Raw genomic sequence first — 15,591 nt, 5'->3', positions numbered from 1 at the left:
GTCCGATCAGTATGAAATTAAATAGCGAACAATGGGATACCTAGAGCTTTCATTTGACACTAAGATCATTAAAATCGGTCCAGCCATTTTCGAGAAATGTTGGCTCAATCAAAAGCGTTCCACACACACACACACACACACACACACACACACACACACACACACACACACACACACACACACACACACACACACACACACACACACACACACACACACACACACACACACACACACACACACACACACACACACACACACACACACACACACACACACACACACACACACACACACACACACACACACACACACACACACACACACACACACACACACACACACACACACACACACACACACACACACACACACACACACACACACACACACACACACACACACACACACACACACACACACACACACACACACACACACACACACACACACACACACACACACACACACACACACACACACACACACACACACACACACACACACACACACACACACACACACACACACACACACACACACACACACACACACACACACACACACACACACACACACACACACACACACACACACACACACACACACACACACACACACACACACACACACACACACACACACACACACACACACACACACACACACACACACACACACACACACACACACACACACACACACACACACACACACACACACACACACACACACACACACACACACACACACACACACACACACACACACACACACACACACACACACACACACACACACACACACACACACACACACACACACACACACACACACACACACACACACACACACACACACACACACACACACACACACACACACACACACACACACACACACACACACACACACACACACACACACACACACACACACACACACACACACACACACACACACACACACACACACACACACACACACACACACACACACACACACACACACACACACACACAGAGAAAATGCTCAGTTTTCGAAACTGAGTCGAATGGTATATGACATTCGTCCCACTAGTCTTTCGATTTTCGGTTTTTCGAGAGATTCCTATACCTTTATACTATATTTTTATATAGTAGAAAGGCAAAACGGCAAACGATTTTTCTTCCGTACCGTACATTTAACCTATTGCCGCAAGCAGTGCGCTGTATAGCGATTGTGACGCGCTATATAGCGCACTACTTCCAACACTGGCTTAAACGTATGCTACGGAAGAAAAATCGTTTGCCGTTTTTTTTGGAAGTCCAATTTTGTGCTGGAGACACAATATTTTCAATTTTTCGATGACGCGCATTGAAAATCAATAGTTTTCTATATTTGCCAATTCAATTTTCCGATCGATTGCTGTAAATATCTGGGAAATTTATTTAGAACTAGCTGACCCGACAAACTTCATATTGTGTTGGCGATAGACAACGAAAAGATCCACAATTCGTTAAAACTTTATTGGCAGAAAGATTTACAAAATCCTATAATAAGAACGTTTGTACTAGCTTGCTCAAGTGCAAGTGCATTTTTAGTGCATTCTACTGACTGTAGTACTCTTCACTATCGCGCAACAATGCAATTAGCTGATCTGTAGTAAATACCGGAACCTAGGATGAACGATTACTTTCAATGTTTATGTTAAGTAAATGTTTTAACATTAATTTTACCTCTTCTTTTACACCTTTCTAATTAAGTTAGGTTAATTCACCGTCGCGTGGAACTAGTCGTAAGTTCTATTTTAAGAATTTAGATTTGATAATTTAGCATTTAAGTATTTTCATCTAACTCTTACCCAAATATATAGAATATAAACGCACTAGGCACTAATGTATAAGTATAAATGAGGTAATTTAATATAAATTTTAGTTTTTAAAGCAAAAAATATATATATTCTCGCACTATTGCGAACACGAGTTCTCGCTTACAATGTCTCAGAGGGTTCTATTGTCCAATCTCAAATGACAGCTTCGTCATTCAGGGAATGCTGCAGTCGACTCTAACAGGGACGGACTAAGCTCGCTGGTCGACGTTGCGCTACCAACACTCCCCCCTTCAATGCAGCGAAGACTCTCCGGAGCTCCATTTCCTGTTACGACCGCGAGCTTGACAGCTGGTCGCTCGTATATTCCATGAGCAGTTTGTACCGTAGCCCACCTGACTTGCCCATCGGAAGCTACGTTCGTGGCAATTACTCGCCCCTTTGGCCAGTAATTACGAGGAAACCTACTGTCGACGATGACTACTATGTCGTTGATTTCAATTGGTTTTACTGGAACGAACCATTTCGCCCTGCGGGTAAGGGTCGGAAGGTAGTCGCGTAGCCACTGTACCCAGAACCGGTTCGCTACAGCCTGTGATAGTCTCCAGTTTTGTTTCAACCGGGTAGGGCTGTTATCGATGCAGGTCCACGGAAGCATCCCATTTGAAGAACCGAAGATGAAGTGATTTGGGGTCAGTACAGGAGACTGATCGTCGTCTAACGGGATTTCAGTTAACGGTTTCGAGTTGATGATGAATTCTATCTCTATCAGGATGCTCCGTAGCGTTTCGTCTGACGGTAGACGACTTGGAAGCAGTTTCTGCAAGTTCTGCTTGACCGTACGAATCATTCTTTCCCATGCTCCGCCCATATGAGGAGACATGGGAGGCATGAAGTTCCACTTCGTTTGTGGTGAGGTAAATTCTGCGGCGATTTTATGATGATTCAACTCTTTCAGTGCGGCTTTCAGCTCTTTATTGGCTCCCACAAAATTTGTTCCTCTGTCGCTGTATATGGCAACTGGTGCCCCCCTTCTGTTCATTACGTTGCGTAAGGCCAATATACACGAGTCAGCGTTGAGTGAATTGGCGAGTTCTAAATGAATAGCACGTACAGTCAAACAAGTGGCTAAAACCCCCCAGCGTTTCTCCACTCGGCGGCCAACGGATACCGTCATTGGCCCGAAATAATCTACCCCCATGTGACTAAAGGGTCGGCTATAGGCTGAAAGGCGTGACAATGGTAGGTCGTTCATCAACGGTGCTTGCGGACGAGCCCGTTCATTCTTACAGGTCTGGCAGCTATTCCGAACCGATTTGTAGACAGCCTTTAGCCGGGAAATGTAGTAGCGTTGTTTCAACTCGTTTATGGTGGTCTCATGATTCTGGTGCAAAAATTTTTGATGGACGTCCAAAATGATTAACTTGGTGACGAAGTGTCCTCTAGGGAGAATAATATGATTAGTAACGTTGCTGTCGATAAATTGGTAAGCGCTGGTTCGCCCGCGAATCCTTAGGACTCCCATTTCATCCACGAACGGGTAAAGCCGGAACAAAGGACTGCTTTTCGCAATTAGTTTTTTTGTAGGTGTTTGTTGCTTGACGGATAGGATTGCGATTTCCTCTTCGTAGGTGCTTCTTTGGGCTATCTGGTGTAGATAACATTCAGCTTTAGTTAGCTCGGCGCTGGTAAGCGGTCCGTTCGTATTAGGAACTATATTCCGCTGCATTTTCCGAATGGCTCTAAATACGTACGCTGTAGTTTTAAGAAGGGATGACCATTTACTGAACCGATTACTTTGATGATTGGCTCGGAAGACTTGATATGAAGTTGTAGGTGTGGACGGAGCTCTGTGTCAGTGACTTCAATAGACCGGGAGGGTGCTGGCCACTCTTCTTCACCCTTACGAAGAAATCCAGGCCCATGGAACCATCTACTGGAGCTGCTTAGGTCTGGTGTATTTTTCCATTTAGTCCCGTCGTCCGCCACGTTCAATTTTGTAGGGACCCAACGCCAATCCCGGATGTCGGTTGATTCTAAGATCTCACTGATCCGTACGCCGACGTATTGACTGTAGCGCCGATGATCGGAATGCAACCAACACATGACATCTCTGGAATCTGTCCAAAAATAACGTTTTTGGATCTTGATGGAGAGTGATCCCAGAACAGAATCTGCTAACCTGACTCCGATAACGGCTGCTTGCAATTCGGAGCGAGGTATGGAAAGAAACTTCAATGGTGCGACCCGAGTTTTCGCACCAGCCAATGCTGTTTCAACTGTGTCTCCCTCTTGGAAACGAAGGTATATGGTGGCAGCGAAGCCGCATTCGCTTGCGTCCACGAACGTGTGCATTTGAACGACGGTTTCTTTTTTCGCAGATGTAATTGTCCGATAACAGCGTGGAATCTTAATATCCGCTACACGAGGAAGAACTCGAAGCCAGGTCGGCCATTTTTCGAAATGGCAGTCGTGAATTGGGTCGTCCCAACCGATAGATGCTCTCCAGATTTCTTGCAACAGGTTTCGAAGAAACATCAGAAAATGACTGATCAATCCCAGTGGGTCGAAGACCATCATTAAAGTTCTCAACACTTCACGCTTAGTTGGTCTTTTAGGCCCGGACAGCAGGCCAACATCGAGGCGGGAAGATAGTTTGTATGTGAAACAGTCCGCTGTTGTATCCCACCACATCCCCAAAACTTTTTCAGTGGCGTTAGCTTCTCCGATGCTCAGGTTTACTTCCTTGGTTTCATATCCGTTTAATGCCGTAACTACGGCTGGTGAGTTAGAAACCCAGTTACGCATTTCAAATCCTCCGGCTTCGTGGATCATCTTCACGTCCGTTGCCAACTGTACTGCTTGTTCCTCTGTTTCGGCGCTAATCAGCATATCGTCTACATAGTGCTGATAAACGATAGCGTGCAAAGCTTCCGGTAGTTCCTGCTCAAATCGTCTCGCATTAGTGTTTTTGACATACTGGGCTATGCTCGGAGAACAGCACGTTCCGAAAGGTGTGACTTGCATAACGTATGTATTTGGGGCTGTATCGGAAGCGTTCGTCTTCCAAAAGAAACGTAGCAAATGCTGATCCTCTGGTCTCATCAAAACTTGAAGAAACATTTCACGGAGATCACCAGAAACGGCCACTCGGAATTCGCGAAACCGTACCAGAATTGACAGGAGAGACGTTAATTGATCTGGTCCTTTAAGCAGAACGGAATTTAAGGAGATCCCGTAGCAAGTCGCGGCCGCATCCCAGACAATCCTTAACTTTCCAGGTTTGTTAGGATTCATAACTGGGAATACTGGAAGGTACCAAACTCTGTTATTGGTAGAGTCTATTTCCTCTGCTGTGAGCTTTCTAATATAGCCTCTCTGCTGTGAGCTTTCTAATATAGCCTTTGGCTAAGCAATCATTTATCTTCGCATGTAGCGCCTGGGAAAGACCTTCATCCTTCTGCATTCGTCGATCGAGACATTCCCATCGTCGTAGTGCCATCGATCTGCTATTTGGAAGCCTTACGTTATCGTAACGCATTAGCAGTCCGGATTCATACCGCCCGTTTACGCGCCTAGTTAATGTTTGCAGCAACTCGATCGCTCTTTGCTCGTCTTTGGAAAGCAATAGGTTATTCGGTTTACTAATTCCCAAGCTTTCCAGCGCAAAATATTGTTTCATGGCCTCGTGCAGCTGATCGTCTGATTTGGATTCACATTGACAGCGATGGACACTGTGGTGGTTGATATGGCCCATTGTCTCATCACCAGTATTCGCCATTATAGAACAGCGCCCATAAGCCATCCATCCGAGACGAGTCTTGATTCCTATAGGTTCGTTTGGATAACCCTCACGGCATTTCATTACATTTCCTAAACTGGCATGGTCCAAACCGATGAGAAGTTGCGGGCTAACGTCTTCATATGATTCTATCGGTAGACCTTTGAGATGGTGGTATTTCTCCTGCATTTCCGGCATTAGTAGTGTTTGCGGTCGCAATTGTAGATTGCCAACTGTGTGTACTTCACGGAGGGCGTACTTCTTGGAGGGACTTGAGACATTTGAAATCATGAGGTTGACCTTTTGAGATAAATCTTCGGTTCTGTTCGAACCTCCGGTCCAACGTAGGCAAAGCGATTTCGTCGGGCCTTGTAATCCTAATTCATCGGCCAACCTCTGCTCCATCAACGTAAGTTCCGAACCATCGTCTACAAAGGCGTATGTCCGCACGATCTTCGAAGGACCATAGAGGAGGACTGGCACTATTCTGAAGAGAATCTCAGATTGCCCTTGATGAACGTTACAGCTAGTGTTTGTAGCTCGGCTTCCGTGTGCTTGCGGTGAATTCGTCCCTAGGGCAGAAGATGAAATTGAAGACTGTCTGCTTTCATCATGTAGAAGCGGATGGTACAAATAGGCGCATCCATTAATTCCACACACCTTTCTCTGCTTGCATGGACCATTATGCCTTCGAAGGCCCCTTCTACAAATTTTATATTCTCGTACTATCGCCCATCTGGTGTTGTAGCTGAGTTCGCTGAACCGTTTACACTGCACTAAAGTTGAGCAGCTTCCCTTACAACTAATGCATTCTTTGTTGGCCTCCTTGGAAACAGGAGTATTGTCGCTTACTGATGATGATGATGATGATGGCGGCAATCTTCTGAGTGAAAATACAATAAACCGTCTTTTTTGGGGGTTCTGAAGCGAGAATCACTATCTATTGAAGTGGAAACGGCACTGGCATCTTCAGCAACCAATCGCAGCCACAAGCTGAAATCTAATAGATTTGGAACAGGGTTGTTCCGAGAGTTTTTTGCCCAGTCCAATTTTAACGTGGGCGGCAATCTTTCCACTAACTCGTACCTCAAAGATGCATTATACATAAATTCGTTAATCTCGCAGGTTTCAACCGTTGCAACGAGATTTTCTACGCTAAGTGCAAAATTTATTACAGTGTCCAGCTTGTCAATGCTAGGAGCCGGCAATGAGCGGATTTTCTTGATTATTGCTTGAATAATCGTTTCAGGCCTTCCATATAGCATCTTGAGAGTTGCTATTACCCCATTCACATTTGAAGGGTGGAGCAAACGGCATTTGACTGCTTCTAATGCTCTACCTTTAAGGCATTTCCGCAGCCTGAGCATGTTTTCCTCATTTGAAAATCCGCATAACTGGGTGGACGAGTTGAACATCGAAAACAGAAGCGGCCAATCTTCTGGGTTTCCGCTGAACTCTGGCAAATCTTTCGAGACGGCCTGTCTAGCAGCCAGCTGGCTGCGGTTCAATGTGTAAACGGTATTTTCACCCTTGGCCATAGTAGATGTAATCCCCTGTTGTAGTTGACAAAGCGGAGTCGATCTTTGTCCCGGGATAAATCCCAAAGAGTTTCTCGTCTCTCTATGATTTGAAACACATTCCACGTGGTTAGGGGCAACAGCAGGTACGTTCCTTTCAGTCGATTGCCTCAGCCGACCGGCTGTTGTTTGTTCATCCTTGGCCATAGTAGATGGTATCCCCAGTCGTGGTTGACAAAGCGGAGTCGATCTTTGCCCCGGGATAAAACCCAAAGAGTTTCTCGTCTCTCTATGATTTGAAATACGTTCTACGTGGTTAGGGGCAACTGCGGGTCTGCTCCTTTCAGTCGGTTGCCTCAGTCGACCGGCTGTTGTTTGTTGTTGCGGACCTACGCTTATTCCGCAAGCAACTGCTCCAGCTTCATCTACTGGCAAGAGATCATTCGGATCATCTTCTGGATTCTCCTCAGCGAGACCGGAATCTTCACCACATTTTTCGGTATCTGCTATCCACTGTTCAACTTTCGACGCTTTATCCAACACAGAAGCCGAAATGCTAGTTCGAGACGAACTTTCACTCTCCAGTTCCTCCAGTAAGCTGTATTTCTGGTCCAGATACTGAAGCTGCAATTTTTTCTCCTCCTCAAGCTTCTGTAATTGTAGTTCGATTTTTCTTCTCTCACTACGCCGACTTGATTTTCCAGCTGATTTAGCCGAGGATATAATATTAGGAAGATTCGATTTTTCAGTCGGTTTATCCGAAATCGTGACAATGGGAGCAGAATTAGGATGTGGTTGACTCTTGCTGATTGCTTTGGGAGGTATTTTATTCACTGGAGCTACCGTTAGAGATTTCAATTTGAGTACACTGGTGCATTGGGGGCATAACCAACTTATATCTTCCACTGAAGAACTCACATCAACACATGCGAAATGATACCACGTGTCGCACTCGTCGCACTGCACCATAGAATCGTTGTCGGCTTCATCACAGTAGCCGCAACAGCTAACTCGTTTATCGCGAACGCGACGCGGAGGGTTTCGCCTAACAAAATCATTATGCATAATCTTGACAGGGGCCGACTTAGCTTTATTTTTCTTGGGAACCCTAGACTGTGCCTTGGCAAACTTTAGAACGGCTCTATTTGTGGTACTCGCGGATTCAGCAATGTTTACCTGCTGGTCGTGGATTGGAACAACGTTGACCATCGACTGACACCCACCTTGTGGTTGGACTACCTTACACGGTACTGCTGATCCCACCTGAATTCCAGTATCAGGCTGGATGGCATGCTCCAACTGTCTTATCGTCTCCGGATGGACAGCTGCATCCGGATGGTTCATGCTATTCGGAACTACTCCACAAACATTCTCAGGTGTACATTTTCCAACACCGATTTGCTCACCGCCACCGTTGCTCGATTTTCGGCTAGCCATTCCTTTATCTAAATACAGATTTTGTAATTTTGTTGGCGATAGACAACGAAAAGATCCACAATTCGTTAAAACTTTATTGGCAGAAAGATTTACAAAATCCTATAATAAGAACGTTTGTACTAGCTTGCTCAAGTGCAAGTGCATTTTTAGTGCATTCTACTTACTGTAGTACTCTTCACTATCGCGCAACAATGCAATTAGCTGATCTGTAGTAAATACCGGAACCTAGGATGAACGATTACTTTCAATGTTTATGTTAAGTAAATGTTTTAACATTAATTTTACCTCTTCTTTTACACCTTTCTAATTAAGTTAGGTTAATTCACCGTCGCGTGGAACTAGTCGTAAGTTCTATTTTAAGAATTTAGATTTAATAATTTAGCATTTAAGTATTTTCATCTAACTCATACCCAAATATATAGAATATAAACGCACTAGGTACTAATGTATAAGTATAAATGAGGTAATTTAATATAGATTTTAGTTTTTAAAGCAAAAAATATATATATTCTCGCACTATTGCGAACACGAGTTCTCGCTTACAATGTCTCAGAGGGTTCTATTGTCCAATCTCAAATGACAGCTTCGTCATTCAGGGAATGCTGCAGTCGACTCTAACAGGGACGGACTAAGCTCGCTGGTCGACGTTGCGCTACCAACATATTGCCATAAATTAAACTGTGTTGTACATAAATCGTGTATCTCGGACGAGTCTGGGGAGTTCATGGGTATTTTAATACACAAATTTTCCTCACAGTAAAGTAGAAAACAACTCCCCCATTCCTTAGCCTAATAAAATAAAGCGGATAAATATTCGCCATCATTACAAACCATGTCGTCGAATACCATTTTGTGGAACACCAATTCTCGGTTGACCATAACGCGGAATATAGGGTTTCGCAGAATACCATTTCGCGAAAAACCTTACGCGGGATGTACCATTTCAAGGAAAATCTTTTCGTAGAAAGTATCATTTCGCAGGGGTGACCCAACTAAAGCAAAGTAATAGAGGTCAGTAGATCTAGGAAAATAAATAAACCTAGATAGAGGTGATCTCTACGGGGGGCTACCCTCCGCAGTGGCCGGCGCTTCCGACGGCAGGTCGCCGGCAGCACTCGCGGCCTGTGGCCGTCTCGCGCTGAATTATCTAATGTTACTATTGATAGTTTTTGGTGGTCTTGTTAGTGATTAATGTTTTATGAAAGAGTCTAAAATTTCTCGAGTTCGATTAGTTTTTGAGTTACGCAAAAATTTCTGTTTTATTTCTATGAGAGTCCTTATCCCCCTACCACAGGGGTGAGGGGTATCAAACCATCATTAAAAAAATTCCTGCCTCCAAAACCCCCCACATGCCAAATTTGGTTCCATTTGCTTGATTACTTCTCGAGTTATGAGAAAATTTGTATTTCATTTGTATGGGAGATCCCCTCCCCTCCCAAAAAAGGTCTCAATTCATTATAGAAAAAATTCATGCCTCCAAAAACACACACATGCCAAATATGGTTCCATTTGATTAATTAGTTCTCGAGCCCCCCCTCCTGAAGCGGGGAGAGGATTCAATTCACCATAGAATACTTTCGTGTCTCCAAAAACACCTGCAAGTCATATTTTGTTCCATTTGCTTGATTAGTTCTCGAGTTTTGAGGAAATTTGTATTTCATTTGTATGGGAGCCCCCCTCCTAAAAAGGTAAGGGGTCCTAATTCATCATAGAAAAAATTCATGCCTCCAAAAACACCCACATGCCAAATATGGTTCCATTTGATTAATTAATTCTCGAGTTAAGAGGAAATTTGGATTTCATTTGTATAGGAGCCCCCACTCCTAAAATAGGAAAAGGTTTCAATTCACCATAGAAAAAAAATTCTTGTCTCCAAAAACAACCACATGTCAAATTTGGTTCCATTTGCTTGATTAGTTCTCGAGTTATGAGTAAATTTGTATTTCATTTGTATGGAAGCCCCCCTTTTAAAACGGAGAGGGATAATTATTCCCCTCCTAAAGAGGGGAGGGGTCTCAATTCACCATAAAAAAATTGCCTACAAACACCCACATGCTAAATTTGGTTCCATTTGATTAACAAGTTTTCGAGTTATGAGGAAATTTGTATTTCATTTGTATAGGAGCCCCCCTCCTAAAGTGAGGAGGGGTCTCAATACACCATAGAAAAAATTCTTGTCTCCTAAAACACCCACATGTAAAATTTTGTTCCATTTGCTTGATTAGTTCTCGAGCTGTGCAGAAATTTGTTTCATTTGTATGGGAGCCCCCCCTCTTAGTGGGGGGAGGGATCTCTAACCATCATAAGAGCCTTCCCTGGCCCCAAAACCTCCTATATGCAAATTTTCACGCCGATCGGTTCAGGAGTTTTCGATTCTATAAGGAACACAGGGTAGACAGAAATCCATTTTTATAGAAATAGATTTGTATGGGAGCCCCCAATATGAGTAGGGGGAGCGGTCTTTTGCCATCGAGAGAACCTTCCCTGGTCCCAAAATCCCCTACATGCAAATTTTCACGCCGATTAGTTCAGTAGTTTTCGATTCTATAAGGAACATAGGGACAGACAGACAGAAATCCATTTTTATAGAAGCGCGAAAACGCATTACCACTTTGGTGACATTATTTCCAACAACCAATCACGAAGCGAGAATTCTGGTTAAACACAGGTTCATTATTTTCAATTTTCAATAGTTCAACCTTAAAAATCTACAGTTTTCTTCATTTGGGGCCACACATAGAAGATTTCCCAATATTGAAAATCGATAGAAAAACCGCTAAGCTATTAACGTTTAAAACCCGACCACAAGAAAAATTGTTTGGAATGGTACTCTATCCCAAACGTTGCCGTAAGACGTAATCCTACGTCTCGAAGTAAAGTTTTTCATATCAATTCAAGTGAACAGTTTGGGCAAAATCATTATAATATCTTACCAGATAACTGTTTGGGTGGTAAATTCAAGTTTTCTGTGTTTCAAGTTAAGTTTCGCGAGTGATGTGATGAATGGAACGGCCGAAAAAAATTAAAGAAAAATCGACGACGAAAAAGTGAAAATATAGTGATGAATTTTAATTGGGCAGAAATCTTATTATTTAGTGTAAATTATGCTCCAAAAAGTAATAAAACCTACAGAAGGCAATGTTTAGTGCTTCGAGTTGCAAGATCTGATTACGGCTAGGAGGTTAGTAGAACTAACTTTATTTTTTTGTGATGGTTTCCCGAGTCTATGGGACCATGTTGATACACTGAAGAAGGGAAAGGAAGGGTGATATTCGGTGCCATATTGACTGCCATAAATGGACTCACGCTATGTCCGAAGGTATTTATTATTTAACTTACATGCACCTCAGATTTCTCTTCACAGGATGTTAGTATTAATCAAAACAATTAATTTAGAGAAGGTCTTAAAATATTCTATCTTGGGTTTTTTGAAAAATTCAATTTTCAAGGTTATTTCGGGGTCATCCCCTCTCATCCCGTTGTATTCGACCACCTCCGATTTCAACCAAATTTGGTATAATTGCTCATTCCGACCCCACTTTTATTTTCCCAAAGTTTTGTACGGATTGATCAATCCCCCTTGCAGTGACGCTTCTCCATTTTTCTCAGATTTTCGAAAATACTCATTTTTCACTGCATGTCACTGCAAGGGGGATTGTTCAATCCATACAAAACTTTGAGAAATTAAATGTGGGGTCGAAATGAGCAATTATACCAAATTTGGTTAAAATCGGAGGTGGTCGATGACATCGGATATGATCTCTTGAGAGGGGATGACCCCGAAATAACCTTGAAAATTGAATTTTTCAAAAAACCCAAGATAGAATATTTTAAGACCTTCTCTAAATTAATTGTTTTGATCAGTGGCGACTCGTCCGCATGTTCAACCTGTTCATAGGACAGGCAACAAAATTCAACCCGACAAAATTTTTTTTCATCACTAGTTCATGATTTCGTTTGAACCGGCGCACATGCAATACGAATAATTCGGTAAATTATTAGTTTAGTTTACGAAGCTGCTGAGCAAACCGTTCAACACGACGTTTGAACGTTGCTTTGATCTCAATGCACAAGCATATACCAACACATTATTCCTGGTGTTGATTCTGGGTACGAAGGAGATAAAAAGAGAATGTGAAACAGCTTTTACTCGAAGGCGCGGGCGCATTATTGTCTCATTACTCGTTCATCTTCAGCATTGAACAACTTACTACCCCATTTTCCTATGGCCTGCGCTTTGATTCCATTTTATCGAGTTACGAAGCTAATGAGCAAAACGTTCAATATGACGCTTGAACGTTGCTTTTAGAGATTAGCACCAGGACAATGTATTGGTACGAAGGGGATGGCATGCATTATTCGCAAAATTTTCTCATTAACTCGTTCATCTTTAGCATTGAACAACTTACGCATATTGCTTGTGGTGCGTGTGGTGGTTATTCTTGAATTTGGTTCAATAGGTAAATTGAACGGAAAGTCTTAGGTTCGTAGTTAAAATTCAGAGACGGGTTTGCTGGTAAAGTAAACCGCCGTATTCCGTTGTTATTTAAATAATAGGGGTATTCCCGTAGCGCTTGTAATGTTGCGTATACGGAGTATTGCGTATTTATACTGCCGCTTCCATAGAAACCGGAACTGCTATGCGAATTGCGGCAGCATATACACGAAATACACCGTTTACGCAACATAGCAAGCGCTACGTGCATACACCTAATGTTTGTTTTATGAATAAAATATAGAATTTCGATAATAAAAAAAGCTGCGTATTAATTTGTATTTTTCGCTGGTTGAACAGGTAAGCTAAACCACCACGAGTCGCCACTGGTTTTGATTAATACTAACATCCTGTGAAGAGAAATCTGAGGTGCATGTAAGTTAAATAATAAATACCTTCGGACATAGCGCGGGACTCTGACGACCTTGTCCTTAAGCTATGTTGAAACTTTCAAAGTAAAATGTTCTAAAACATCTTTATTCTACCCCCACAAATGGTTTAATAGCATGATAATTTAAATGTTTTTGTGGGTAAATTTAAAAAATGAGGAATCAATGTTATTTAGCATTAAAAAACACCAAAAAACTGCAGTTTGGTTTTGATTCAAATTTCGAACACTTTCACGGTCGACATTCAAATCTCGAATAGGGTAAGCGTATCCTTAGTGGAGGTAGTACCAATAGTGGTGGTACTTGAATAAAATACGCCCTTTATGAGATAAAACGGAATTATGCTTCTAAATAACGTATATATAATCTGTACCTGGGATATACAGGTTTAATTGAAATAATCCTCTCTTCTCTTAGTGGTAAAATGAAATTTGTAGCAATATTCCGCCGGTTTTGTTAAGATTTTCTGAATAAAATTTAATTTTGTATTGCTGCTAAAATAGGTTTTGAATTTTATCTTTTCTGACATTATTTATTTATGAATTCAAGAACTTTAAATCTGTCGAGCTTAAAAAATGAGTACGTAATCTCATGCAAACAAGCAGAGCCAGTTTGTATGAATTTTCATTGTATTAATTGAATATTTAATGTGTTGCCTCCATTATGGGCTCACGATGCCTCCAATCTAGGGATCTCGATAGGTTCCATACCACCACTATAGACAAACCAATGATGGTAGAAAAAATGTTTCTCTTAAAAAAAAATCGAATTTTTAATGTTTCTAACCGTCATTTTTAGTATGAGTGAGAATGTTTCAATCAAATCGTGCGCGTGTGCGTGTATATTTGTTTTGATATCACTGTATTTTGACCGAAAAAATTAAAATTCTGCTTCTAAATGCGCCACTACTGGTACGCTTACCCTATTTCAGTCTCAGACATCGGATACTTGTATTACTATGATAAGTATTAATGTAATTAGTGTCACTCAACTTAAATTAGTGAAATTACATCCTTTTTCTAAACACTGTCTTTTTAAATTCACCTAACAGTATGATTTAAAATTTTGACACAATAATTAATTTTAATCCATATTTCTGTAGTCAATAGTCACCACATTTGGCCTCCCAGTTGGCCTCGAGGTAAGGTAAGCTGGTCTAATAAGCCAGTCGTCGTATGTTCGAATCCCGGCTGGGAGAGGCTGTAAGAGTCAATAAGATCGTAGCACTGACCCCGCACTGTCCTGTATTCTAACAGCTGGTTGCGAAGTCTGTCGTATAAAATACAGAAGGTCAAGTTTCGATAACGGAATTAGCACCCAAGCTTTGCTTTGTACCACATCTAAACTGCCCATGGATGCATAGTCGACGTAACGACCAGCACCATGATTGTTGAGAAAACGCATTTTTATCGTGAAAAACCCGATTTAATCCACCTAGTGGTGAAAGGAACCTTTGTTATGCGGTCTTACTTGGTATTTGAGATAGAAATCGACACGTTTTCGGAACATAATTCATCTATTGGTTAACGTTGCGTAATGCGTTGGTTTACATAAAATGTTTGAAAATTGAATAAGTTTACAAATTTTGAACAAAATAGGAACACTTTTAAATTTTGATAGATCCTTTTTTCATGTAATTGCTGAGTAAGGATAAGTAAGTTGTTATTAATTTGAGTAAGTGCAAATAAAAGTAAGTTGTAAGAGGAAATCTTATTCTTTAACATATACATTGCCTAGTAAAGGTCTAGTTTATAGATTTTTGAACTATGCATAATTTCCTGTAATGCCATTCTATTTGATTAACATCAATAGAGTTTTCTTGAATAATTTTAATCAATTTTTATTAACCTTCGGTTACTCACGCTGTTGTATTTTGTACAACACGTGTAGGGTTTTCAACGCCATACTGTTATAAAGTTACAAATCGTTGTTTAACTAACGAATATTCTTCAATAAACTTATTCTGAGCAAAATGTCATAATTATTCAATGCATTAATAATTTAAATTGTTTGAAAAATAGATCAGCATAAACCGCCATCACAGAAACGAAACATATGGAAAAATGGTGTCTGTATGCAGCAAAACTAGCTAATGTAAAATGTTTAAAATGTATCCGTCTGCTGGTAGTCGAGTAATTCGTAGTCAAAATTAAGGTATTTTT

General features: G+C 41.5%; 1 protein-coding gene across 1 annotated transcript; it reads right to left on the bottom strand.

Annotated features, from left to right (window-relative positions):
- Positions 1 to 2,021: 2,021 nt before the first annotated feature.
- LOC128735897 (uncharacterized) lies at positions 2,022 to 5,107 on the bottom strand. Its single transcript, XM_053830375.1, has 2 exons — positions 3,596 to 5,107; positions 2,022 to 3,533 (listed from the first exon to the last, which is right to left on the bottom strand). The coding sequence occupies exons 1-2, from the start codon at positions 5,105 to 5,107 to the stop codon at positions 2,022 to 2,024; spliced, it is 3,024 nt and encodes a 1,007-aa protein (XP_053686350.1).
- Positions 5,108 to 15,591: the final 10,484 nt, after the last annotated feature.

This window comes from Sabethes cyaneus, chromosome 2 (genome assembly GCF_943734655.1).
Source record: "Sabethes cyaneus chromosome 2, idSabCyanKW18_F2, whole genome shotgun sequence".
Classification (NCBI taxonomy): Eukaryota; Metazoa; Arthropoda; class Insecta; order Diptera; family Culicidae; genus Sabethes; species Sabethes cyaneus.
The sequence above is the reverse complement of the archived record's forward strand: the minus strand, read 5'-3'. Positions and strand labels throughout refer to the sequence as shown.

Excerpts from the sequence above, each read along its gene's own strand:
- LOC128735897 (XM_053830375.1), bottom strand. The coding sequence starts at position 5,107 with ATGAATCCTAACAAACCTGGAAAGTTAAGGATTGTCTGGGATGCGGCC. Across the intron at positions 3,534-3,595 it reads TCATCAAAGTAATCGGTTCA|CGGAATATAGTTCCTAATAC; the intron begins GTAAATGGTCAT and ends CGGAAAATGCAG.